Genomic DNA, 27,930 nt, shown 5'->3' with positions numbered 1-27,930 from the left:
TATAGATTCATTCCAGGCCTCTGAAAAGTGTTTTGGCAAATTTTGGAGGCGATCGGAGCAACGGTGCGCCAACTCCGGCCGGACAAACAGCAAATGATAGTATATAGTAAGATTTAAATGATGTGTGTCTGTGTGACTGCCTCCCCCTCCCTCTCCTGTCGCTGTCGATCACATACATGCCCACAGCCCCTCGCAGGGATTCTTAATCACTTGTGTGTCCCTCTGCCTGTCTGAGCAGCTGATGACATCCTTCACGACCAAAGAGCAGAATGCATACGCCAAGGCTGGAGCTGTGGCTGAGGAAGTCATCTCTACTATCAGGACAGTGTTTGCCTTCAATGGTCAGGACAGAGAGATCAAGAGGTGTGTATGCTTTGTGTGTGTGTGTCATTACATATACTAGTGCAGTGCCCGTTCCCCCCATGCACCACCCCGTGGGCGCGCCTCCAGCTGCTCCATAACCCTAACCTGCTTGTGTCTGTGTGCGTTATGCCACAGATATCATAAGAACCTGGAGGATGCGAAGGACATGGGCATAAAGAAAGCGCTCTCTGCTAACATCGCCGTGGGCTTAACCATGATGCTGATCTACTTGTCTTATGCTCTGGCCTTCTGGTATGGCAGTACGCTCATCCTGAGTGGGGAGTACACCATCGGAGTTGTGCTCACAGTGAGTAGTCACATTACATCATGGCTTCCCCTCAAACTTCAGGTAAACCTTCACAAACGACTCTTGTTGTATAGGTAACGGTGTAATGTGTGCGTTTTCAGGTGTTCTTCTCTGTGCTTATGGGAGCATTTGCCATGGGACAGACTTCTCCCAACATCCAGTCCTTCGCCAGCGCCCGGGGAGCCGCACACAAAGTCTATAGCATCATTGACAACGTAAGGGATACACCATTTCCTCCCTCCCAAAAGTACACACATTACAAAGGATTTCTAATCTCATCAATCCCCTTGGACAGATGTCAGGTTGGATTACTGAACACGCTGAACACGGGTACCCCGGCGCTCTGGGACGCCGTTTTGATGTAGCCGGCAACTTGGAGTCAGTAATGAGATGGGGGCTTCTGTTGTAATTGGAGCACCTGCTGTTTGAATGAAGAAATGACAGGTCGTTTGGTTGATATTGCACAGCTGGGGCACTCCCCTCACTGTGCACACTCACTACCACTGTCTGAATTCCAATGGTTGACCAACCAGAGTGTAAAGCTTTAAGCAGAATATGAGTAGTGTTGTTTGAGAGCAAATCCTCCAAGGTACTTTAACAGATTTAACATAAAAGTGGCTGCAAAACTGTAAGAGAAGGTGAGGTGAATGATTCAAAACCTCACAGAGATCAACCTTTGTCACCAACAGTGCTAGAGAAAGAATAACATACGTGTGTGTGTGTGTGTGTGTGTGTGTGTGTGTGTGTGTGTGTGTGTGTGTGTGTGTGTGTGTGTGTGTGTGTGTGTGTGTGTGCGCGCGCGTGTGCGCGCGCCAAGCAGAGAGCAAAAGTGAAAGACAAAGCACTGTGTAAATAAATATTAGCCTTGCTAAAAACATGGTCACATCAACCTGGGCAGATAACACTTCCTCCCATTGTTTGAGAAGAGGTTTGAGGTTATGATGAGAAACAAGCTCGAGGATAAAGTAGGTGAGGAGGGAGAGGAAGGAGAGGTTCTCTGTCCCATTGTATCCAGCAGTGGACCCCGGCTATTTGAATGTACGTGAAAATGTTGCTTATACTGTGTCTCATCAGAAACCCTGCATCGGCAGCTTTTCAGAAGCCGGCTTCAAGCCAGACTCTATCAAAGGAAACATCGAGTTCAAAGACATCCACTTCAACTACCCCTCAAGACCGGATGTCAAAGTAGGTCCCCGATAATAGCCTGGCTGCTCTCTGGGCTCAGTTATATTAATCCAACACAACATACCGTGCCCCAATTGAGAGTCAAATCTCCAGACGTTACATTATACAGATATTTTGGGACTATAGCCACTCTCTGTCTCTGTCCTTGTAGGTGTTAAACAACATGTCTCTGACAGTGGGAAACAGCCAGACCATGGCCTTGGTGGGCAGCAGCGGCTGTGGTAAAAGCACCACAGTTCAGCTGCTGCAGCGCTTCTACGATCCTCAGGAGGGATCTGTAAGTGACGAGTTCATTTCTAAAACACTACGTTCATTGTGGACCAAAAGCCTTTACCTCAAGTGCTTTATTGAATATCTCCATTCTATAAAAGTTTAATTATTTTGGCAACCAAGGACTTAGGTTGTCTAATATTCACTATCATGATTTGTTTTCAGTTTGTACTTTTTTGTCATTTTGTAAGAGCAGGTGCCACTTTTTTATGGTGAATGTCACATTTTGGGCTCATATGCTTAAAAACACATGCTGCCTGTCATACTCTCCCAGTAGATACTCACATAGTATGCGTTCATAGAGTTTATCTCTGTAGAAGACTGAACCATGCCCTTAACACCTGGAGAGGTGATGCCCACCTCAAATATAAACCATGCTAGAGAGGAAGAGATCTACCTCTTTTGCTACCATTGTCTCTATTTATTTGGCTCCCTCCTTGTAGGTGTCTATAGACGGCCACGACATCCGCACTCTCAACGTGCGCTACCTGAGGGAGATGATCGGAGTGGTGAGTCAAGAGCCCATCCTGTTTGCCACCACCATCTCTGAGAACATCAGATACGGCCGACTTGGCGTGACCCAGCAGGAGATCGAGCAAGCCACCAAAGAAGCCAACGCTTACGACTTCATCATGAATCTCCCCGATGTACGTTAAGAGTGTGTGTGCAGGTTTGTGAATGTGTCCTTTACTCGGTACGATGTTGAGACTTGTGTTGCTGAGCAGAAGTTTGAGACGCTGGTGGGAGACCGAGGGACTCAGATGAGCGGAGGACAGAAGCAGAGGATAGCCATCGCCCGGGCGTTAGTCCGCAACCCCAAGATCCTCCTGCTGGACGAAGCCACCTCAGCCCTCGATGCTGAGAGCGAGGGCATTGTGCAAGCCGCCCTCGACAAGGTATGAACACACACATACATAATTATGCATAATGCACACACACACGCCAATATTGGGAGTAGAAATACACTTTTGTCTGGTAATTACTAACTTCACACGTTTTTCAATTGTTTTTCATATACTTTTATACACAAAAACTCAAACGTAAGCATACATTTAGAAACTGAAGTCCATCTCTGTGTCCAGGTCAGACAGGGTCGCACCACCATAGTTGTGGCCCACCGCCTCTCTACTATCAGAAACGCCGACGTCATCGCCGGCTTCCAGGAAGGAGAAATAGTGGAGCTGGGTACTCACAACGAACTGATGGCAAAACAGGGAGTCTACTACACACTGGTCACCATGCAGGTAATACACACACACACACACACGCACACACACACGCACACAAAAGAGAGCATGTAGAGCGCACATCGGTGGTCTGAGTTTTTTGCTGTTTTAGTACTGATTCTCACCCACAAACAGGAAATCCACTCTGACCCACAACCTTTAACTGTTCACACGCACACGCAAGTAACTGTTTCTCAGCAGAATGACTGCCTTCAGTGCTGTCGTATATTTTTGCCGCATTTTAGCCGTTTTTGGTCTGTTGCATTAGTTTTAATTGAATTTTCTGTTGCCTTCTGCAAATTACCAGCCTCTGTATCCTTCCTCCCTGTTATTATTGTTATTATGCTTATATTATTATTAGTAGTAGTAGTAGCAGTAGTAGTAATAGTCGCCGTGCTGCCTTTTTTTCTCCTTCCTCCTCTTCCCTCTTACCCGGCTGTCATTGTTGTAAATAAGAATTTGTTCTTAACTGACTTGCCTGGTTAAATAAAGGTTAAATGAAAAACACAAATGCACTCACACAAACACAATACCTAGTGCACTGTGATTGTGTATGCATTTCTTCTGTTCTTCACCGCAGACCTTTCAGAAAGAGGAGGGTGAGGAGGCCGAGAATGAGCAGACCGTGGATGAAAAGAGTCCGTCCGTCATGTCCTTCTCCGAGACGTCTTTATACAGGAGGAAGTCCACAAAGGGCACCTCCTTCATCAGCTCAGAGGGAGAGAAGGGAGAGAAAGGAGAGGAGGATGGCAAGGACAAGACGGAGGAGGTGAGACGGAGAGCTGCGTCTCAGAAGGTTTCTTTCTGAACTAAAAGGCTTTGAACGCCGTTTCTGCTTCTCCAAGAGAGCGCACGCACACTCACTGGTGGACTCACTGATTCCATTTACACCTGGCACTAACATGCGTTTTGGGTGAACAGATTGCAATCCGATTGCTCTCCAGCTCGAACGTCATAACGCGCGCGCCCCCTGAACGTGTGCATGCATGTTTGCATACATGCACAGGGAAATAGAGGTTATTGTTAAGCTCAAATGCACAGTGAACGTCCCCTTCACCTGGACAAAACGATGGCCGATCACGCAGCACTGCATCTATTTCTTTATAAAAAGGACACGTTGCTCTGCCCCTGCCACTTTTCTTGTTCTTGTCCTTGGCCTGTCTGTAAGCCGTGTTTCCAATACCCTCAGAAATGCGCAAAATCTAAATATCGCAATAAAAATCGGGTAATGCAAACACGTAAATTTCGAAAAACCTCCCAAATATTGCAAAAAGCTTTTGCGCTCTCATGAGGTAGTTTTTCAGACGTGTCGATATAGCAGTTTTCTCTGTAGGTTATTCTCCCATGGAGGTGTTTGACACTGGGTCCGAGACACACACACATACGTTTTCCGTGCATGTCATTGGCTGTAACCACCTGTGTTGCGTTCAGGTAACATCCTAAATTACCACGTTATACAATTGAGAGCATAATTTATCTTTTATATCAACACTTCTCCTTTGGAAAAGGAGCGGAAAATGAAAGGAAAATGAGGGAGAAAGGGTTCGATAAGCCGTGGCAAAACCTCCGCTCCGCAGCAAAACTTTGAAGCAACGCTACCTAGCAGAAAGAGAGTGTTGTGCAAAAGCGGAGCGGGGGGGGGGAGAAAGAGAATTTTTAGCCGGTCCGTGACAGGCTGCCTGTGTGTGTGCGCATTTGACACAGCGGCGAGATGAGGGCACACACCGGTGCGGTGTATTTCCGTATGTTGCTGAATGCGTTTTGAGAGGACGCATTGCATTTACACTTGTGTTAAATGTTGTCATAATGCGTCCCTGACCACCTCCGGAGGTGGTTTGGCCGATCAGATTGCAATCCTTCTTCAATGCGTTTTGGGGGTGTTTACACCTGTACTTTCAAGTGATAAAATACAATCGGATTGCAATCTGATGGCAGAAAACGCATGTTAATGCCAGGTGTAAATGGCCTCACTGACTTGCTTTGCTCATCCACTCACTCATTCACTCACTTGCTCATTTTCTCACATGTTCACTCACTCATTCTGTCATTCACTCACGCACTCCCTCACTCGCCCTCTTGATTGCTCGCTCACTCGCTTGTTTGCACACTCACTTGCTCACCCACCTCCTCAAAACACTAATTTCTTCTCATTTCTCACTCAATGTCCGCTGTAAATTTCTTAATCTTTTCTCATTTCTCTCTTTCTGTCTCTCTCTGTAGGATGAGGAGGTCCCACCCGTGTCGTTCCTGAAGGTGATGCGTCTCAACCTTCCTGAGTGGCCGTACATAATGGTGGGCGTCATCTGTTCCACCATCAACGGAGCCATGCAGCCCGCCTTCGCCATCCTCTTCTCCAAGATCACTGCTGTAGGTTCCTTTGTAGTGTCAGACTGTCGGCTCACATTTACCATGCAAAGGTCACCGTAAACTGGCAAATTTGGTTGCTTACACTCAGCATTCCATCTGCAATCTCTCAGGTGTTTGCAGAGCCAGATCAAGAGGTTGTCAGGCAGAAATCCACGTTGTTTTCCCTCTTGTTTGCCGCTATCGGAGGTGCATCCTTCATCACCTTTTTTTTGCAGGTACACAATACACACACACACACACACACACACACACACACACACACACACACTGTCTTCATTAAACAGTTGGTTGCTGCCAGAATAATCTGATGCCTGGGAGTTGTATTGTATATAATACTGTATAATCTGATGCCTGGGAGTTGTATTGTATAATAATACTGTAGTGAAGATTTGACCTGTCACTTTGATGTCATTCAGCTCTGCCCTTCTCAGGGCTATCGCTATTGGATGGATATCCTCATGTGAGTACTGTACTGAAGACGTTCTCCTTTGCGCCATTATGATGGCCACACCCCCTTGTGTGAACTCCGCTCTTGTCTATATAAGGGCGGACGGAGCACACATTGAACTGCTCCCAAAAATTCGACACCACTGCGAAGACAAGACTTCTCTTCAAGAACGGTCTACATTCAACCAATCTACAAGCAACATGAATTTGGATGAATTTCCCCATGGGGATAAATAAAGTAGGCTAGAACATGAGTGACGAACAGCGAGACGAGCGGCGTGGAGGAGCCGGTGCGGGTGCCGCCCGGCCCAAGCTGCCTCACAGCCGGTTTCGCCCAGGCGTCCGGGTCTGCCAGGAGTGCCACACACACGGCACGCATCAACTCGGAAGACATGCACAGCAGGAGGTGCTTCACTTGCCTGAGGCATTGGCATGCGGGTCTCACGCTCACCGCCCACGCTGCCTGTCCCTACTGCAGGGAGCTCCCCCTCGAGGAACTCCAGCGGCGCGTCAACTTCTTCGCCAACCAATACGAGGAAAAAGATGCCGCTGCCGCTGCTGCTGACGCCGCGGTGCCGGAGGTCCAGGCACTCCTGCTCGAGCCCCCTGCGGGGGTAGTGATGGACCAGTCCCTCCCCGTCGTAGATGCATGCAGGTCCGTAGGGCAAGCCGCAGTGTTCGTTGTTTCTAGCATGCATTGTCTCAGGCACACTCATTAGAGCATGATAGAGGTCCCGCGTACCCATAACCCGCTGGCTAACTGGATGGTTGTGATAGTTGTGTTGGCAGCACCTCCTGTAAAGTGTTGTGGAGAAGGCAGTGTCTTCTCCTGTAAGGCTTCTTCTCGTAAGACAAACGATATGTAAGCACAACAAGAGTGGTCCAGTGGTCCAGTCATCCATCTCCTGGAGGAAGTCATCGTTTCTCACATGGGGATGAAGTCCGCGTCAGTATCTGCTTGATCTTCATGGCATGGTCGTCAGACTGTCGAGTCCAGTTGAGTCGAGAGTCGATCGATTATCGATCTTGTCAATAGCTTCGTACTGTCATGCGCTTGCTGATATAGTTATCGTTTGCAGCACATATGACATCACCGGTGATGTCATAACATCATCGGGACGTCACATCTGATGATGTCATTTGTGCTCCCATTGTGATGACATCGGTGATGATGTCACCATTCACTGCCGCGGTTCCCATTGTGATGACATCGGTGATGATGTAATCATTCGCAATAGATCCAGGGATAGTTCCAGGGAGCTGGCTGGAGGCGGAGGCCCAGGATGGGCCCCTGGGGGTGGCCATCCCACCTTGAATAAGCATCGGCGCGGGAACCTTTGTAACACTCGTGTTGGTGGGGAGGGAATATACTGCTGCACTACCCGAATGTCCAACTCTGAATGTCTTCTGCCTGCAAACTTTGCCCCCAGGGTTTCTGCTTTGGGAAAGCTGGTGAGATTCTGACCATGAAACTGAGACTCAGGGCCTTTACATCCATGATGAGACAGGTAAAGACATCTAAAATCTCACAGGAGACCTAAATCAAAAGTTAAATACATACTTTTCAGCAGTCAAAAACATATTTAATCAAGGTCAAGACTGTATTTCTGATTGCTGCATTTAATAATTTTTTTTGTGCCCTTTATTACTGAGGATGAGGCCAATTAAATCCATTGATCTATCACCTTTCCTGTTCTCTTGTAGGACCTCGGCTGGTATGATCAACCCAAAAACAGTGTTGGGGCTCTCACAACCAGACTGGCCACAGACGCTGCCCAAGTACAGGGGGTGAGTCACACACACGTGCGCACACACACACACACATACATGCACACGTGCGCGCGCACACACACACACACACACACACACACACACACACACACACACACACACACACACACACACACACACACACACACACACACACACACAGAGCTCTCAGTCATACCAAATCCTCTTAACAAATCTGGTAATTCTTCATCTTGTTCTTTGCTTTCTTCCCATCCTTCACCCTCTCCGCTCAGGCTACAGGAGTGCGTATGGCCATGCTGGCGCAGAACGTGGCTAACCTGGGCACCAGCATCATCATCGCCTTCGTGTACGGCTGGGAGTTGACACTGCTCATCTTGACCGTGGTGCCTGTCATGGCCGTGGCTGGAGCCGTGCAGATAAAGCTGCTCGGCGGACACGCTGTCGAAGACAAGAAGGAGCTGGAAAAAGCCGGGAAGGTAGGGACGACCCGCCGTCAGACACAATCAAATAGAAACTATTGTATCACTCACTTATGAGTTTACTGATACCTGCATATTTAAGCATTATCACACGAGAGGGAGTGCTGTTTAATATCGTCACGGCTGTGATTTGGTCGTAGGCACGAGGCCGCAGGCCGAGCAGGATTGCACTACCAAGTGTTGCCAAGCAAGCAACAGGTAAACTTCCTGCTTGCAGTTTCCCGACTGCAAGCTAGCTAAGCTAACGTGAGCTACTTTGAGGTTAGCATAGAAGATTTCAGCTTACTGTTCATAATTAAGGTTAAATCCATATCGCTGTCCCTGGGTGCGAGCCCTGTTTGAACGCAGCCTAAGGAAATGTTTAGAACAGCTGCGAAGCGGAGTGATATACACAGAGTGAAGCGCCCGTGATGTTATCATGAAATATCAGCACGGCTAGGATCCCTCATGTCCAATCAAATTCCTCGGCCGGAACTAACTGTTGTATAATGAGTCTGACCCTTTGGGTGTAATAATGTATTCATGATGTGTCTCCCCAGATCGCTACCGAGGCAATAGATAATATCCGTACTGTTGCCTCTCTCGCCAGAGAGCGCAAGTTTGAGTCTTTATACGAGGAATACCTCCTAGTACCTTACAGGTATGTGAAGTGTTTTATTTACATCACTGACACTTTCCTCGTCTCGATGGGACGATGATCGATTCATTTTGTTCTCAAACATGTGAAGGGGGGCGGAGGACTCACTCTGATGCCTCCTTTGACTCTCTCGCTCTCTCTTTCTATAGAAACGCCAAGAAGAAGGCCCACGTGTTTGGTATCGCCTTCTCCTTCACCCAGGCCATGATCTACTTTGCTTATGCTGGCTGTTTCCGCTTCGGAGCTTGGCTCATTGAGGCGGACAGGATGAACTTTGAGGGCGTGATGCTGTGAGTACAGACCTGACCTGATTACTATCTTAATTCATCAGAAAATGCTATAACTCTGCTACTTTCTCCCATTCTATGCTTTCACCTAGCAAGGAATGTGAGTGCGTTTACATGCACAGTAATAAACCGTTTATTATCGGATTTCATGTGAACGGCATCCTTTACCGGATGAAGGCCGTTATTGGTTTATGAAAAACCCAATAAAAAAAGGGTTTCTGCTGAATCAGCAGGTTTATTCACACATATAGTAGATTGCACCAGATTACATTCACACTCAAGAGGGATTTCCATGTGTGAGGAGAGGCTCTTTATGGCTGTAGTGTTTAATCACTACCCCGTTCGGAAGTGTGTGAGGGGTCACTGCGAACAGGCGCGCACACACACACACACACACACACGGGCAGCACAACATATAACATGGTTATATGTTGCCGCCTTCAACCACTGCTTTCGTTTATATTCTGGTTATACAAAGATGATTTAGTCCAAAGTTCATCACTTGTTGAGCTTCTGAAAGGCAATAAAATAATAAAGCACATTTCTATAGGCTACTGACATATTGTACACACACACTCAAAAGCTGTCAGTAGTTCATGTTAGCATAGCCTTATCCTCTAGTCCCTAGTTCCTCATTGCGCGAGACCATGGCGGCTCTAGACTCTTTCATTGGCGGCTCGCGGCTGATATAAATAATACAATCACTGTCAAAACAATTCCCTCACTGCGGTGTCAAACTGCATGGTTGCCAGGTTTGTGGCCCTTTGGAGCACCAAATGGGGGTTGAAACTCACCATATACTGGTAGCCTATCTGGCAACACTGCAAACAAGCCAATGCCTCGTGGAGGGATTGGGTCAGTGGGAGGGAGCAGAAGAGTGCTACAGGTGTGAATGACAGGGCGTATTGTTGCAGCTGGCATTTACTCGTTAACGACGAAATGCGCAAGCTGCAACAATCGAGTCACGACCCCCCCTCCCAGCGTCTAAGTTTTAAAGCAAAGCAGCTGTTTAGCCTACTGAGCTGGGTGTGGAGACCAGGAAAGCACAGGCTGTTTACTGAGCTGGAGGTGTGTGGAGCTGCATCCCAGAGAGAGACAGACTGGACATCAGAATGTTTTAATTTTTTTTTTTTTTATCAAGTCGGTGTGAATGTTTTCATCACTTTTATAATTTTTTATTAAGTCGGCCTGAATGTTTTTTACATCATATATATATATATATATATAAACCGAACACTATATATATATAAAAATATATATAAAGTCGGTCTGAATGTTTTTATGATTTTTATAATAGTTTCTAACATTTTTATCATTGGTTCTACATTTTTTATCATTGGTTTTATCATTGAATAAACTAAAATCTAAATCAAACGCTTACTGTGTGGTTTTGCGGTAAAAGTGGCTCTCTTGACTTTGACCGGCTAGTGTGGCTCTCATGGAGAAAATAGTGAGGATCACTGCATAGTCTATACTGCTCTCTTCATGAACTGACAGAGTTGTAAATGTGAACCGTGACAGCTTTACAAAAGATAAAACAGCCCCGTGAAAAAGATAAACTAAAAGAAGTGGGGCGAGGGCATGTCAGCAGTCTTTGTACCATCATGCTAACTCATTCATGTGACTGTCCATCATGTTAACTCATTCACGTGACTCTCTGTCCGTCACTTCCCCTCTCCCAGAGTGATTTCTGCTCTCATTTACGGTGCCATGGCTGTGGGCCAGGCCAACGCCTTCACTCCAAGCTACGCAAAGGCTAAAATCTCTGCTTCCCACCTCATGATGCTGATGGACAGGCAGCCCGACATAGACAACCTCTCGCAGGAGGGAGAGAATCCGGTGTGCGACACTAAGCACCCACACAGCAACGCACGCGCAATAAACACAGTTGTATACTTGGAATACAGCTCGGATACTACGAGATAGTAACACATCTCTCCTATCTCCTCTTCTCCGACGCTCAAGGACACATTTGACGGAAACGTGCACTTCGAGAGTGTTCGGTTCAATTACCCGTCACGCCCTGATGTGCCCGTCCTGCACGGGCTGGACCTGCAGGTGAGGAAGGGGGAGACGTTGGCCCTGGTGGGGAGCAGTGGCTGTGGGAAGAGCACCACCATACAGCTTCTGGAGAGGTTCTACGACCCCAGAGAAGGGAGAGTGGTGAGGATACACACAAACACACATACCTTTTTTACATCAAAAGTCCCACTAGTACATGTGTTTTTGTTACCCAGGAAAGCAGCAGGGGGTAGCAGCAGCAGCATCGCCTTTTAAACGTATATATTGTACTCTCAACCCGCGTTTCTCCACCGCTGCGGGCTGTCTCTTCCCCCTCCCTTTTCCCGTCTTCTCTCACGGCTGAGCAAAAACAAAATGGAAACTTCCGGGTAAAATTTTTAAACTAATGTCATTTAAACAAGTAAATAGCCTCACTGATGCACGTCGGAGGAGAAAAATGTTTGAAAAATGGTTTATATTGCGGCGGCATGCAGAGCCATCGCGTAAAAACCCACCTAACTTGCAGGGTCGCTCTATCGGCTAAACGGCCCGGCTTGGAAACTTTTAGACTGAAGAGAATGCCACTAGTTTGTGGATATTAGTGGGATTTTTGGCCAGTCTAAAAGGGGCTTTAGGTACTGTACACAAACTGCCTTCCATACATCCATGCACAGGTTCTGTAACCAAGGTATGAGCATTTGTCTCCTCACCTAATAGCAGTTAGTGGTTACTGATTAGCTGACCAGTATGTTGACATTGCTGCTTTATAGCTCTTTCCTAATGGGAGAGAGACCTTGAGACTGTGTGTGTGTGTGTGTGTGTGTGTGTGTGTGTGTGTGTGTGAGAGAGAGAGAGAGTGAGAGAGACAGAGAGCAGGTTATTGCACTGTCCATTTCAGTGTATCTCGATGGGATAACTGATGTTTCTGATACTCTGACCTCTGACAGAGAAAATAATGTTATGTTCATTGTTATCTTTGGGCCTCGCACATTATCACAAGGTCTCTCTATTTCAAACCCCCTCTGAAATATCTGTGCTGCTGGTTATAATGACCTGTTTTTTTTATTGTCTAAGATGCCCCTCACTGTGACAAGATGACTATTGAACTTTCCCTCAGAAATCAAGCCTGAATCCCCCCAAGCCCCACCTCCATGTTCCTCAGTCCTCCTGTATCCATTTACGCCGCCATTTTTCTCCTTCCTTTACACTGTTTTCTTTCTTCCTCTGTGCCCCTCTCTTCTCTCCGTCTCGTTCTAATCATTCTCCTCTCAGCTGCTGGACAAGAAAGATGCGAAAGAGCTGAACATCCACTGGCTGAGAGCCCAGCTGGGCATCGTATCCCAGGAGCCTGTGCTGTTCGACTGCAGCCTGGCCGAGAACATTGCCTATGGAGACAACAGCCGAACTGTGACCTTTGATGAAATACAGGCAGCCGCTAAAGCAGCCAACATTCATAATTTCATAGAAACCCTACCACAGGTACCAATATAATATTCAGATTTTTGGGGTTGAGTATCGTTTGGATTTCAACTATTCTGATTCCGATTCTGCTTATCGATTCTGGTTCTTAATTATTCTCCATTCAGAATCTTTGAGGGGCAGGGTGAAAACAGGCCACATGCTTATTTCACAGAAAAATATACAGTATTATATATATATATATTACAGTCCGTGTCTGCCACTTATTATGTTCGGGTGGGAACTTGGATTTCAAGTTCACGCAAAGTGTGTTTCGGAACCAATAAGCAGAATCAAAATTTTGATTCCTTTGGAATCATAATTATGCCTCTGCCGGCGATAGTCATGGCCCGAGGCATTATGTTTTCAGGTTGTCTGTCTGTCCGTCCATTCGTCCATCCATCTGAACGTCCATACAGTATGTCCGTTCGATGCTCGTGAACGCGATATCTCAAGAATGCTGCCTTGATGGAATTTCTTCAAATTTGGACTCAAGGTTGAACTTATTAGATGTTGGTGGTCAAAGGTCAAAGTTCAAGGTCACTGTGACCTCAGACTGCCCATTTCATGCTTGTTAGCGTGATATCTCAGGAATGCCTTGAGGGAATTTATTCCATTGTGGCTGAAAAAACATCCACTTGCACTCAAAGATGAACTCATTCGATTTTGGTGGACAAAGGTTAAATAAAGTTCAAGGTCACTGTGACCTCACGACCATCCGTTTCATGCTCCTTAACTCATTGAGTGCCAGCCACTTTTGGAGAACGGACAGTGCCAGAGTTTCAGAGCGTTTTCAGTGATTTCTCAAGGCCCACAGAATATTGTGTGATATTACTATGTAAACACCGAACACGCACAAAGAACGATGAGACTCTCTTCTATCATCTGCAAAAAAAGTTTATTGATACCATTTTCCGTTCTTTAGTTATGAGCCGGAGAAGATAGGTTGTTTTGAGCAAAAAGACACGTTTCAATTTAGAATCTGAGATATTCAGCCTTTTGTGAAAGGAAGCATTTCAAGCACATCATTGACTCTGAAGCTAATATTTTCTGATGTAATGACACCTCAAAAATAATTTCCTTCAATAAAAGAGTGAAAACAAAGGAATTTTGTTTGGCCAAATAATATTTTTTAGCTGCAACCAGCAGCGCTGGCCCCTGCGTGCGCAGACCCTACACCTTCTTGCTGGTCTTGATTTACTGCTGGTGGGCATCAGATAGCCTATTCTAGCTTGTTTGCTCTCTGTGCATCGAGCCTGCTGCTGCCTGGGTCTGTGTGTACTGTCAATGGTTGTATGCTGTAGTGCCCTGCGTGCCCCACCCCCCTCCTCCTCCTCCTCCGTGGTGGGAGGAGTGTCTCTGGGGCTCTGCTGCGGTTTGCTGTGCGTTTGCTCTGCACTGAAAAGTGCGCTGCATCCCCCCGCTTTTTTACAGCGTGTCGCCGGCTCCCAGCTGAGAATAATGTAACTTTTCAGAAAGACGCTGGTGTCGGCAACTAAATCATATGGAGGGGCTATCGCAGCGGACACGGATGGGGCTCAATTGTGGCAGCAGATGACTGCTGTTCACAGGCACAGCTAACGTTATGCTTCATGCATATCGATGCGATTTCCGTTTCCCCATTACTTCTTCTCTCTTTTTTCCTCGCCTTTCTCTAATCTGGAGAGCACTGTCGCCACCTAATGGGTCCCTAAAATAGCTTTTACACATTCAACAGCCACCATACTTTCACAGGAGATGGATCTGGCTTTGATGCACGTCCCACCATCAAAAAACGCAATTGACGAACATACTCGTCCTTGGCACTCTACGTTACTAAACCAATTGACGAACATACTCGTCCATGGCACTCAATGAGTTAATGCGATATCTCAGGAACGCCTTTATGGAATTTCATCAAATTTGGCTCAAACATCCACTTGGACTCAAGGATGAACTGATTAGATGTTGGTGGTGAAAGGTCAAAGTTCAAGGTCACTGTGATGTGTGGGTAGGGCTAGGCAAAAGGGGCCATAGTTAGGGATAGGAAGGTTGTAGATGTAGAAAGTCAGGGTTCGAGGAGTGGGTAGGGGGCGTGGCTAGGGCGTGTGGATGGAGGGGGCGTGGTGAGGGAAAGGGGTGGGGCTAGGGAAAAGGGGGCCGTAGCTAGGCATAGAACAGCTCCAAGACATCACCTACTAATAAATTAAACTCATTGAAGTGTTTTTGCCTGAGTTGAGAAGATTGTTAATGAATTAACTCCTCTTAGTATTAAGGATTGTGTCTGTCATTGTTTTGTGCAATATTACATCAGTACCCCTCTGTCTCGTTCTCTCTCCCTCCACCTGTGTGTTTGTGTGAGTAGAAGTATAACACCCAGGCAGGTGATAAAGGCACCCAGCTGTCCGGGGGTCAGAAGCAGCGTATAGCCATCGCCCGCGCCATCCTCCGAAACCCCAAAGTGCTGCTGCTGGACGAGGCCACGTCTGCACTCGACACTGAGAGTGAGAAGGTGAGAATGTTTCCCATGTCTTCCTCTCTCACCGTTCAGGCTAATTAGGGACTGTCCGATATTTACGCGAGGTGGGGTGGGGTAGAATATGATATATCTTTAAAAAAAAATCAACTGGCCACCCTGACATTTATAATGTATTTTCTCTCTGCCCTATGATCTGCCTTCCCCCATCCACAAGTCCAGCCTTTTATAATTTTATTCACAACAGTTTGTTTGAAATAAAATTTTATTTTTTTTAATCACTGACCATCGTGATATAGTGAGAGCCATTGGATTGAAATTGTATTCCTCCTATGCACAGCAAAGGCAGCAACATTTCATGTGATTTGAGCTGTTGTGGAAAATATAGCCTATGCACAGCAGATAATGATTTGGTTCCTGTTATAATTATGATTTCATGAGACGTGCGGCGGCTCTACACAGATTATCATTGATCATATAGTGCCATTTTAAGAGTAACTCTTTAAGTACCATTTAATCCATTAAATGCCATTTAATCCATTAAATGCCAATCAGAAGATACAGGTGAAATAGGCTATTAGTCCAGGCAAAGTAGCGTTTTACGACAAACTAATTGTAAAAGAATTTTTTGCAGCTTAGATCATTTCTATGAGGTGTCCAGAACAACATACTAAAAGTCCTAAGAAATCCTAGTTGAGGAAATATGTTTAATTCTCATCAATCCAAGATGTGTGCCAATAAGGCCAGACAACAATACACCCCAATGGGGCTATTTTTTTCCTTTACTCCTATCAAAATAAAACTTTATACAATGAAAGTATCCATGAAAAGTAAAAAATTTTGTATTACAAGTTTCTTTGAAAATGAATTTGAATATGCAAATGAGCTATACACTAATCGAATATAGGCTACCCAGGAGTAAAGGAAAAAATGAAGCCTATCACAATCAAACCTCACACAGTGAAAGTATACATGAAAAGGAACTTTTTTGTTTTACAAGTTTCTTGGAAAAATCTATTTTAAATATGCAAATGAGCTCAACACTAGGCCTAATTGACTTGTCCAATAAGCCATAAAGTCACAAGTAAAACAGGGGCCAAATAACTAACACATTCATGTCTATTCAGTAAGTTAACCTATGCATAAACAAGATAAATTTGAAGTCACTTGCCACACTGAGGTAACAGCCATACGTGACAAATGTGAAGACCTGGAGAGCAGACAACGTCGAAACAATATCCGAGTGCTGGGCATCGATGAGACAGAGGGGACACGGGATCCTCTGGGATTCCTCTCTAACTGGCTGAAGACTGCCCTCAACCTTGGAGAAACACCGCTGCTGGATCGGGCACACAGGTTGAATTTCCAGCCGAAACCAGGAGCCCCCCCCCGCCCTTTCATTGCAAGAGTGCATTTTTTCCATGTTCGCGAAGATATTCTCCGACGTGCAAGAGAAATGGGGCCGATCTCCTACAACGGGAAACGGGCTCTAATCTTTCCTGATCTCACATCGGCTGTTGCTAAGAAAAGGGCGACTTTCAACCAGGTGAAGCTGTTACTTCGCGACAAGGAAGGTGTTAAATATGGGTTTCTACACCCAGCACGGTTCAGGCTGACATTTGAGGGGAAACACAACGTCTTCAACACCAAGGAGGAGGCGGAATCATATGTGAAAGAGCATGTCCTTCGTTCCTCTAACGACTGAGTAGCACGATCCCCCACAACACAACCTTCTGACTCTATGTAAGGTTTGGGTGAGCACTGGCTATCACCACCAGATAGCTGCATTAACAATGACATTTTTTCTTTGGACAGTGCGGGTGAGGGCGTTGGTGGATGAGGAGGATGAAGATAAGTACGGTGGTTACATTACATATTGCCACCTGTGTTTCTTTTGTTTTGATTTGTCTTTCTAGCCCTTACTGCCTGACTGTTATGGGGATAAAAAGAGGTATTTATTTGTTTATCTTATTCTTATTTTTTCTCTTTTCTTAAGAAACAAATAAGGGAAACAAAAAGGAAAAAAAAAAAAAAAAAAAAATCTATTCTTGTATTCCCTATTATATTCCCACAAAAAGAAGATAAATATATATATATATTTATATGTACAAATAATTAATTTATATAATAACAGTAGATGGGAGACGAGAAAAAGAAAAAAGAAAAGACAAAAAAAAAAAAAAAAAAAAAAAAAAAATTAAAATAAAGCATAATAAACTACAAAAAAATATAAAAAAAAAAAAAAAAAAAAAAAAAAAAGAGGAGGCAAAGGATAAATGCATATGGGTGTTATATTGCTACCTCATTAGTTTGCCATACTATTAGTACTTTACGTGCTGATCATCTATTATTTACTCAGGAGTGCTGCTGCTGGTCCATTTTTGTTTTGTTCTGTTTGGTTTTGTCTTTGTTCTTTTTTGGGTCATGAATCCTAAAAGCTATATGTTTGTTTTATCTGTCTATAGTTGTTGTGTGTTGTTCCCAGAGCTCAGGAATCTAAAAAGCTATCCATATGGTTTTCTTTAACTTGAATAAAGAGGATGGAGATTATGAACAAAAATGTTGCCTTGATGGTGGAAACATAAATTGCAGGCAATATGAACCTGAACAACTTAACTATTTAAATACTGAGACCAAGTTCTCCTTGATACACCTAAATATTAGAAGCCTATCTAAACATTATGATGATCTAGTTTCTTTACTTTCTTCTACTTGCAAATTTGATATCATTGGATGCAGTGAAACTTGGTTAAATGACAAGTCATACATTGATATTTTGAATTTAAAGGGTTACAAGTTATTCCACAAAAACAGAAACGGTAAATTAGGTGGAGGAGTGTGCCTTTATGTGAACTCCAGTCTCCAAGCCAATGTTAGTGCCAATGTTAATCTTGATGATCCTTCCGATTCCCTATTTATCGATATTGATCTTCAAAAGGGTAAAAAACTTACAGTTGGAATAATCTATCGACCCCCTGACTCAAATCTGGTCGATTTCAGGGATAAACTAGAAGAAACATTATACTCTATAAATAAGAAAAATAATAACTGCATTTTTATTGGAGATTTTAACATCGATATCTCCAAGGAAGATGCAATTAAAAATGATTTCATAAATACATTACATTCTTTTTCGTTTTTTCCAACGATAAACACCTATACAAGAGTAACATCTTCGTCCAAGTCCATCATAGATAATATTGTCACTAACATTCGTAACACCACATTGGAATCTGGAGTGGTTCTGACAGACATAACTGATCACTTTCCTATTGTACTGTTTCTTAATCTCACTTGTGTACTAGCTCCCCCTCTCTATAAGAAACCAACAAAAGTGTTAAATAACAGAACTCTGAGCCAGCTTTGTGACAACTTGAAGACAAAGTCATGGAATAATGTTTTCATTGCTCCTGATCCAGACACTGCTTATGACAGCCTGATCAGCGAATTATCTGATTCTATTTGTAACTCAATCCCTGAAAAGACTGTCGTATGCAGAGCTGAAGATCAAAACCCTTGGCTTTCTAAGGGGATATTAACCTCCATAAAACAGAAAAACAAACTTTATAAACGGTATATAAAAAATCCGAGCCTTATTAATAAAAATAAATATAATGTCTTCAGGAATAAGCTCACCCATATAATAAGGAAAAGCAAATGTGTCCATTTTGCTGAACAGCTAAGGACAGCACAGGGTGACACCAAGAGGACATGGTCTGTCCTGAATAAGGTCCTGAATAGGGACAAAAAACCACCAGTTCTCCCAGGTCATGTCAACTTGTCCGAACTTTCCAATCAATTTAACTCTTATTTTGTCTCTGTAGGCGAAGACCTGGCCAATAAAATCTCTCCTGTTCAAGGTATCTCTTACAACCAGTATCTTACAGGAGACTATCCTAACTCATTTTTTATGGAACCTACTGACTGCGATGAGGTATATGAAGCCATCATGAATCTGAACAACTCTCGTACAGCTGGTGTGGACGGAATCTGCAGTAAAATCTTGATTGCCGTAGCTGCTATTATAGCAAAACCACTTGCATACTGCATAAATTTATCTTTACTTTCTGGTGTTGTGCCTAGGATGACCAAAATTGCAAGAGTAATACCAATTTTCAAATCTGGGGATAAAAATAGTATTAGCAATTATCGCCCAATATCAGTCTTGCCTGTTATTTCTAAAATTTATGAGAGAGTTGTGTTTAAAAGACTGAGCAAATATTTTGATAAGCTTAATATTCTTACATCCTCTCAGTATGGTTTCAGGAAAAAGAATACAACTTGTATGGCAATATTAGACCTTATAGAAAAAATAAATGATGCTGTTGATCGGGGGAACTGTGGGGTGGGTGTATTTCTGGACCTCTCAAAGGCTTTCGACACCATTGATTTTGACATTTTGTTGGGGAAGTTGCACCATTATGGGATTAGAGGACTGACTCTTGAATGGTTTCGTGATTATTTGCATTGTAGATACCAGTATGTTGACATACATGATTTCCATTCTCAAAAAATGAATGTTAAATATGGGGTCCCCCAAGGTTCACTTTTGGGGCCTTTGCTCTTTATTCTTTACATCAATGATTTTGTCAACTCCTCTAAATTATTGCATAAAGTGATATTTGCTGATGACACAAACTTATTCCTGTCCCATCATGATTCACATGAGCTTCAAGATCTACTCAATGTTGAACTCAAACAAGTGGATACTAGGCAGTGAGTCTGATCTACTAGATTTCCATAAATACCTGAATTCCACCAACAACAACATCAGACTGTCCCTCGAATACTCAAAAGAAAAGATTAACTTCTTGGACCTCACTATCTCCAGGGGAGAAGATCAACAGCTGCACACCACCATCTACAAAAAACCCACAGACCGTAACACCATTCTACATGCAGACAGCTTCCACCCTCCCCATCTCAAGAAAAATATTCCACAGGGCCAGTTCTTAAGACTGAGAAGGATATGTGATCAAGATCAAGATTTTACTATACAGTCTCACAACATGGCAGAGCGTTTTATTGAACGCAATTACAAACCTCACCATGTGTTAAGAGCACGAGTGTCAGCTACCACCTTAAACAGAGACACACTAGTATATAGCACCAGAACAACCAAGGAGAATGAGAACCGGACCTTCTTCACTACAACATACAGCACCCAGGCCCCTCACATCAACCAAATAATCAGATCCAATTGGAACATCATCACTTGTGACAGCACGCTCAGACAACTTTTTCCCACCCCTCCCATTTTTTCCTACAGAAGAGCTCCCTCCCTCAGAGATAAACTTGTACACAGCTACCTGCCGGCCGAACAAAAAGAGTCATGGCTCAGAAGACCTATGGGCAACTATAGATGTGGACATTGCAATCACTGTGATAACATCATACGTAACAAAACCTTCACAGACTTGAAAACCAACCACACCTACCAACATAGACATTTCTTCAACTGCAACACTACTTATGTTGTATACCGTCTCACCTGCCCTTGTGGCTTTTTCTATATTGGACGAACAAAACGTAGACTCAAAGACCGCGTCAGCGAGCATAAATATGCTATCAGATCCAAGAACACAGACTACCCTATGGCTAGGCACTTCAGTGACTCACATGACAGCAATGACACTTTACTCAGAGCAGAGGGAATTGAACATATACAGCAGACCACAAGAGGGCAGGATCGCCTCAAGAAACTTCTTCAGAGAGAAACTTTCTGGATCTTCAAATTTGATGCTATGGCTCTCCCTGGCTTAAATGAAGAGATCGATTATAGACCTTTTTTATAAATACTGTCCCATTACCAAAAATATTTTCAATTTTAATTTCTTTCACGCAATTTTTTCCATACTTTTATTTTGGAATTGGATATCTTTTTTTCACGTATTCCGGAAACACTTATTTTCCTAACCGGAAGCATAAACCACTACAAGTTCCGTGCACACCTGAGCACACAACATTTGCCCTGACGAAGGCCACAGCGGCCGAAACGCGTAGGCAACTTTTTCTTTTTCCTACTTTCCTTCCTCTTACCTCCTCAACGAGTGTCGCCTTGGATTTGCTTGAGGCCACCACACTGCACAAGTAAGTGGCCTCTGGCACTATATTTATTAATAGTTCCCTCACCAAGAGCACCTCAAACAAATAAACAAACAAACAGACACATACGACAGAGCACGCCAGCTCCCCCATTTTCTCTAGTGTTTTGCCGGCAAACCCACGGGGAGGTTTGCCTCTGGCGTTCGCTCCGCTTTCGAGCGTTTTTGGTCGTGTTTTGATTTGTCTGTTTCACCTGCAATTATGTCTACTTTCGCCTACTCTGCCGAGGAAGGGAGAAATATCATTGCTTCCGAGTCTCTATACGGAGGCACAGCTAGCCTCCCGCACACTTCTTCTGACTTGAACCAACGTTATTTTGACCTACGGAGACTTATGGAAAAAGATGTGAAACTTCACTGGGACATCGTATCTCTCTCTGATTACTGGCGTGAGAGCCACATACCGAGAGGCCTGAGAATACAGAAATTCCCAGCTTTCCACTCAGACGACGACGCATTTAAAGAAAAATGGGAATCGATTCTAAACAAATGCTCTATGGATTTGATTTTGCTGTTAATCGAAAACGCAAAAAAACAGAAGGAGGCCTTACAAACACAAATAAAGGACGTACAGTCTGCCATCACAGCTGCCGCTGCTGGTAATGAACAAAACACCCTCCCCTTTGAAGGAAAACTCAAGGAAGATTTAGACAAACTAGTCATGCTTACTAAACAACTCAAACTGGGGAAACTTAACCGAGACAAGGATGACTATGCACGAGGCAAAGTTTACCACTGGGGTGCTAAACCCCGAGGCCGTTTCCAACCACCAGCACCCAGCCGCACCAGAACGGTATCGTTTAATCTCTCGAGTGGCGAGGAGACCGACAACATGTCCTCTACATCCACGGAACACACCGGAGGAAGGAGCGATTTTTTAGGCGACGATTGGCCCAAACTGTCACAACCAGCTCCCAAAAATCAACGTCGAAAAAAATACGTAGAGGACGGCGCAAATCTAAATCGCCGAGAGGGGCTCAGGAGCCAAACCTATCAAAGGTAATAAACCTCTCTACCACTTATTTGTCAAAAGATGCCGAACTAGTTCTGTCTAAAGGTTTAACGTTTTGTCCCATGCACTCAACTACCCTCTTTCAGACCAAAATAGACCTTTTCAGATTTTACCGTAATTTGCATTTAAGAACATGGTATGCTTCTCAACCCCAGCCAACAGTAGCCAATAGCATCAGTTATACACCAGCAGCTACACCTTTCAAACCCAAATCAACCTTCAGTCCGTTATGCAACAATGCTACACTACTCACCTTTACTAAGAAAGTTGATCATGAAATTGAAACTTTGTTTGCTAAAACACAAAATAGGCCCCTCACCCACAACAACCTATCTCACAAGGAACGCAGCCTACTTGAGGATTTGGAGAAGAATGACAGCATCATCATAAGACCAGCTGACAAGGGAGGAGCAGTAGTTGTATTGGACAAAACTAAATACATACTGGAGGCACACCGTCAGCTCAACGACAACACCTACTATCAGAAACTAACAGTGAGTCCCCTCCCAGCCATGAAAACTGACTTTAACAACTTTCTTACAGTAGCTAAAGAAGAGGGCTGGGTTTCTGATCATGAATTCTCCTTTTTAAACTGTGAACACCCTACCACTGCTGCTTTCTACCTCTTGCCCAAGGTGCACAAGGAACCCAAAGACAATCCTCCTGGTCGGCCAATCATTTCCGCCAATGGCTCTCTCACTGAACCTGCCTCCCAGTACATTGACCACTTCATTAAACCTCTGGTCCCACTCCTTCCGTCTTACATCAAAGACACAAACCAGGTTCTGCAAAAAATACATTCCCTTAAAACGGTTAACTTTGACTTTCTCATTACCTGTGATGTGAATTCCCTCTATACCAACATCGAACACACCGAGGGCCTCCGTGCTATGGAACATTTCTTTAACATGAATGAAGAAACCTCCCCACCTCACTCCTTCATCATTGACCTCACCCGCTGGGTTCTTTACAACAATGTTTTCCTCTTCAGAGACGAGTACTACAAACAACTTAAAGGCACAGCCATGGGGGCGGCCTTTGCCCCAAATTACGCCAACCTCTTTCTCGGCCTCTGGGAGAAGGAATACATACAGGATCCAGCTAAAAACAAATACTTTCAAAACATTATTTGGTGGGGACGTTACATTGACGATATCATTATCCTGTGGAAAGGCAGTGAGTCTGATCTACTAGATTTCCATAAATACCTGAATTCCACCAACAACAACATCAGACTGTCCCTCGAATACTCAAAAGAAAAGATTAACTTCTTGGACCTCACTATCTCCAGGGGAGAAGATCAACAGCTGCACACCACCATCTACAAAAAACCCACAGACCGTAACACCATTCTACATGCAGACAGCTTCCACCCTCCCCATCTCAAGAAAAATATTCCACAGGGCCAGTTCTTAAGACTGAGAAGGATATGTGATCAAGATCAAGATTTTACTATACAGTCTCACAACATGGCAGAGCGTTTTATTGAACGCAATTACAAACCTCACCATGTGTTAAGAGCACGAGTGTCAGCTACCACCTTAAACAGAGACACACTAGTATATAGCACCAGAACAACCAAGGAGAATGAGAACCGGACCTTCTTCACTACAACATACAGCACCCAGGCCCCTCACATCAACCAAATAATCAGATCCAATTGGAACATCATCACTTGTGACAGCACGCTCAGACAACTTTTTCCCACCCCTCCCATTTTTTCCTACAGAAGAGCTCCCTCCCTCAGAGATAAACTTGTACACAGCTACCTGCCGGCCGAACAAAAAGAGTCATGGCTCAGAAGACCTATGGGCAACTATAGATGTGGACATTGCAATCACTGTGATAACATCATACGTAACAAAACCTTCACAGACTTGAAAACCAACCACACCTACCAACATAGACATTTCTTCAACTGCAACACTACTTATGTTGTATACCGTCTCACCTGCCCTTGTGGCTTTTTCTATATTGGACGAACAAAACGTAGACTCAAAGACCGCGTCAGCGAGCATAAATATGCTATCAGATCCAAGAACACAGACTACCCTATGGCTAGGCACTTCAGTGACTCACATGACAGCAATGACACTTTACTCAGAGCAGAGGGAATTGAACATATACAGCAGACCACAAGAGGGCAGGATCGCCTCAAGAAACTTCTTCAGAGAGAAACTTTCTGGATCTTCAAATTTGATGCTATGGCTCTCCCTGGCTTAAATGAAGAGATCGATTATAGACCTTTTTTATAAATACTGTCCCATTACCAAAAATATTTTCAATTTTAATTTCTTTCACGCAATTTTTTCCATACTTTTATTTTGGAATTGGATATCTTTTTTTCACGTATTCCGGAAACACTTATTTTCCTAACCGGAAGCATAAACCACTACAAGTTCCGTGCACACCTGAGCACACAACATTTGCCCTGACGAAGGCCACAGCGGCCGAAACGCGTAGGCAACTTTTTCTTTTTCCTACTTTCCTTCCTCTTACCTCCTCAACGAGTGTCGCCTTGGATTTGCTTGAGGCCACCACACTGCACAAGTAAGTGGCCTCTGGCACTATATTTATTAATAGTTCCCTCACCAAGAGCACCTCAAACAAATAAACAAACAAACAGACACATACGACAGAGCACGCCAGCTCCCCCATTTTCTCAAGTGGATACTTGGTTCAAATGTAATAAATTGTCGTTGAATATCAGCAAAACCAATTTCATTATATTCCACTCTAACAAAAAATCAGTGGATCATATCCACCTCAATATAGATGGAAGGGAGTTGACAAGAGTAGGATCAACAAAATTCTTGGGGGTCCTCATTGACGAGTCAATCAACTTCAAATGTCATATTGATCATCTGTTAACAAAACTGTCTAAATATGTTGGTCTATTTTTCAAACTCCGTCATTTTCTTCCTTTATCTACTCTCCTGATCTTGTACAAAACCCTGTTTGAGCCACACATTAATTACTGTAACATCATATGGTGTAACACATTCCCCAGCTATCTGAAGAAACTAGAAAGCTTACAAAAGAAAATAATACGTGCCGTATCCTGGTCAGATTTCAACGCACCCACATGTTCCCTCTTCCATAGCTATAATCTTTTGAGGCTTGCTGAGTTTAATATTCACCAAAACGCAATCATAATGTACCAAGTTGTCCATAACCTAAATCCAAGACTCTCCAAGCTCATCCCAGTCAACCGCCCCGCTCATTCCTTTAACACCAGAAATACACATCTTATTTATGGTAAGAAAAGACGACTGAAATGCACCAGTTTAAGTATAACCAATAGAGGGCCGCGGATCTGGAATGGGCTTGATGAGAGCTTGAAAACAACTCCATCCATCTCTGTTTTCAAGAAAAAAATGAAAGAACAACTGCTTAACCTGTATGTATAGTAATATAGTATATTATAATACATAGTATATATAATATATAATGTATATGATATATAGCATGGTATATGGTATTGATATGTATTATAAGTATACTTATACTTATCCATTGATCTGGGATTGTTTTGTTTGTTTTATTTGTTACCTGTCCTGCTGTGTAATTGTTGTTTTGTTATACTGTACGCAGTAACTTGTATTTAAGTTGTGCTTTAAGTCATTGCTCAGGCTCCTGCCATAAGCTTTAAGTAGCTTCTTTGGAGACCTGGCACTCCACACATTTGTATCTTGATGTTTATCTACATGTCAATTGTTTGTGTGTGTGGGGGGCGAAATAAATCTGAATCTGAATCTGAACACTTACCTGGGTCACTTGCCACAAAAAGGCAATGCGATGCTACTTCAAGATGAAAAGTAGTTTTGACCTTAAGCAAAATGTGTCTACAGTAAAATGTCTAGTTAAAAAGGAGTTGGTAACTTAAAATGTTCCGATTGGGTTTCTAGCCTAGATATTGCTGTTGCTAGCTTCTCATAACACTGCAAAGCTACTTTACAAACGGTGGAAGTCTGATGTGTGGCCCGCCTGGTCTGAAATACTTGCTTACTACAAAAAGAGAAGCAGTTTTGGTGTCTGGCAAAATTATTTAAAGAGCTGGAATGTCTGGAAAGTGTGTCTATCTGGTTTTTCATCTGTCTTCTGTGTGAGAGTGAATCGTTTAGTTGGTAAGAATGACTTCTGCCATTAGGGAGGTACGGTGGTGCAGTGGTAAGCACTATCGCCTCACAGCTCGAAGGTCGTGGGTTCGATTCCCACCTGGGGACGAGTGAACGCTGAAGGAATGCGTGCCCGTCCGCATGTCCTCGAGTGCCCACCGCCCGGGTGGGGTCGGCAAAAGGGCCTTTCTGTGTGGAGTTTGCATGTTCTCCCCGTGCCTCCCGGGGGTTTCCTTCATATAGGAACCCCCTTCACAAAAACATGCAATATCCTGGTTGCTAATGTGGTTCCTCCTCTGGTCGTTAAGGGCGCCTGTTCAGAGGGAGGGGAACTGGTTGGAATAGTGTGAACCTCCCACGTGCTATGTCCTACCGGTGAAGCTTCCTCTGTCAGGTGAAAAGAAGCGGCTGGCTAACTGCCCATGTCTCGGAGGAAGCATGGAGCCAGTCTCGGCTCTCCCCAGATCGGCAGAGGATGGAGTAGCAACCAGGATTGAGAAATCAAGTGAGCACTAATGGGGAATAAAATGGGATAAAAAAATCGGGGGGAGAAAAGAAAAAAAGAATGACTTCTGCCTGTTATCTTGTAATCTTACCAACAATACCAATTATTTGTAAATCTACCAGCCCAAAATGTAATCTCACCACGTTACTAATGACTAAGATGGCTATTCTGACTTTCTGTCATGTCATTGGGTTAGGCTTGTTCGAAAATAAAAAATAATAATATAGAAAGCAACTGGAGGCAAGATTGTGCAATCAATTCTTAAGGTCAATATACCGGTAAGTCTTTTTGTGGCAAGTGACCCAGGTAAGTGTGGCAAGTGACTTCAAATGTATCTTGTTTATGCATAGGTTAACTTACTGAATAGACATGAATGTGTTAGTTATTTGGCCCCTGTTTTACTTGTGACTTTATGGCTTATTGGACAAGTCAATTATGCCTAGTGTTGAGCTCATTTGCATATTTAAAATAGATTTTTCCAAGAAACTTGTAAAACAAAAAAGTTCCTTTTCATGTATACTTTCACTGTGTGAGGTTTGATTGTGATAGGCTTCATTTTTTCGTTTACTCCTATGCGGGTATATTTTGGGTATAGCCTATATTAGATTAGTGTATAGCTCATTTGCATATTCAAATTCATTTTCAAAGAAACTTGTAATACAAAAATTTTTACTTTTCATGGATACTTTCATTGTATAAAGTTTTATTTTGATAGGAGTAAAGGAAAAAAATAGCCCCATTGGGGTGTATTGTTGTCTGGCCTTACTGGCACACATCTTGGATTGATGAGAATTAAACATTTCCTCAACTAGGATTTCTTAGGACTTTTAGTATGTTGTTCTGGACACCTCATAGAAATGATCTAAGCTGCAAAAAATTCTTTTACAATTAGTTTGTTTTTTGGTTCCAAAATGAGTTACTTTGCCTGGACTATATAGCTTGATATTGATCGATTGT

The 27,930-nt window shown here is 43.7% G+C and overlaps 1 protein-coding gene across 1 annotated transcript in view; it reads left to right on the top strand.

Annotated features, from left to right (window-relative positions):
* The window catches only part of LOC310777788 (ATP-dependent translocase ABCB1-like), a gene marked incomplete at both ends in the record, with an annotated part of 41,373 nt that overhangs the window by 9,463 nt on the left and 3,980 nt on the right, over nucleotides 1-27,930 (top strand). The window contains 20 exons of the mRNA XM_083638146.1: nucleotides 239-363; nucleotides 499-670; nucleotides 772-885; nucleotides 1,745-1,855; nucleotides 2,007-2,132; nucleotides 2,569-2,772; nucleotides 2,851-3,021; nucleotides 3,208-3,369; nucleotides 3,932-4,120; nucleotides 5,572-5,718; nucleotides 5,829-5,933; nucleotides 7,596-7,673; nucleotides 7,870-7,953; nucleotides 8,190-8,393; nucleotides 8,936-9,036; nucleotides 9,183-9,323; nucleotides 11,003-11,159; nucleotides 11,286-11,483; nucleotides 12,594-12,800; nucleotides 15,124-15,270. Coding sequence (XP_083494272.1) covers nucleotides 239-363; nucleotides 499-670; nucleotides 772-885; nucleotides 1,745-1,855; nucleotides 2,007-2,132; nucleotides 2,569-2,772; nucleotides 2,851-3,021; nucleotides 3,208-3,369; nucleotides 3,932-4,120; nucleotides 5,572-5,718; nucleotides 5,829-5,933; nucleotides 7,596-7,673; nucleotides 7,870-7,953; nucleotides 8,190-8,393; nucleotides 8,936-9,036; nucleotides 9,183-9,323; nucleotides 11,003-11,159; nucleotides 11,286-11,483; nucleotides 12,594-12,800; nucleotides 15,124-15,270 — 2,943 coding nt within the window. The remainder of the gene's footprint in view (nucleotides 1-238; nucleotides 364-498; nucleotides 671-771; nucleotides 886-1,744; nucleotides 1,856-2,006; nucleotides 2,133-2,568; nucleotides 2,773-2,850; nucleotides 3,022-3,207; nucleotides 3,370-3,931; nucleotides 4,121-5,571; nucleotides 5,719-5,828; nucleotides 5,934-7,595; nucleotides 7,674-7,869; nucleotides 7,954-8,189; nucleotides 8,394-8,935; nucleotides 9,037-9,182; nucleotides 9,324-11,002; nucleotides 11,160-11,285; nucleotides 11,484-12,593; nucleotides 12,801-15,123; nucleotides 15,271-27,930) is intronic.

This window comes from Poromitra crassiceps (assembly GCF_964638095.1).
Source record: "Poromitra crassiceps genome assembly, chromosome: 6".
Classification (NCBI taxonomy): Eukaryota; Metazoa; Chordata; class Actinopteri; order Beryciformes; family Melamphaidae; genus Poromitra; species Poromitra crassiceps.
The sequence above is the reverse complement of the archived record's forward strand: the minus strand, read 5'-3'. Positions and strand labels throughout refer to the sequence as shown.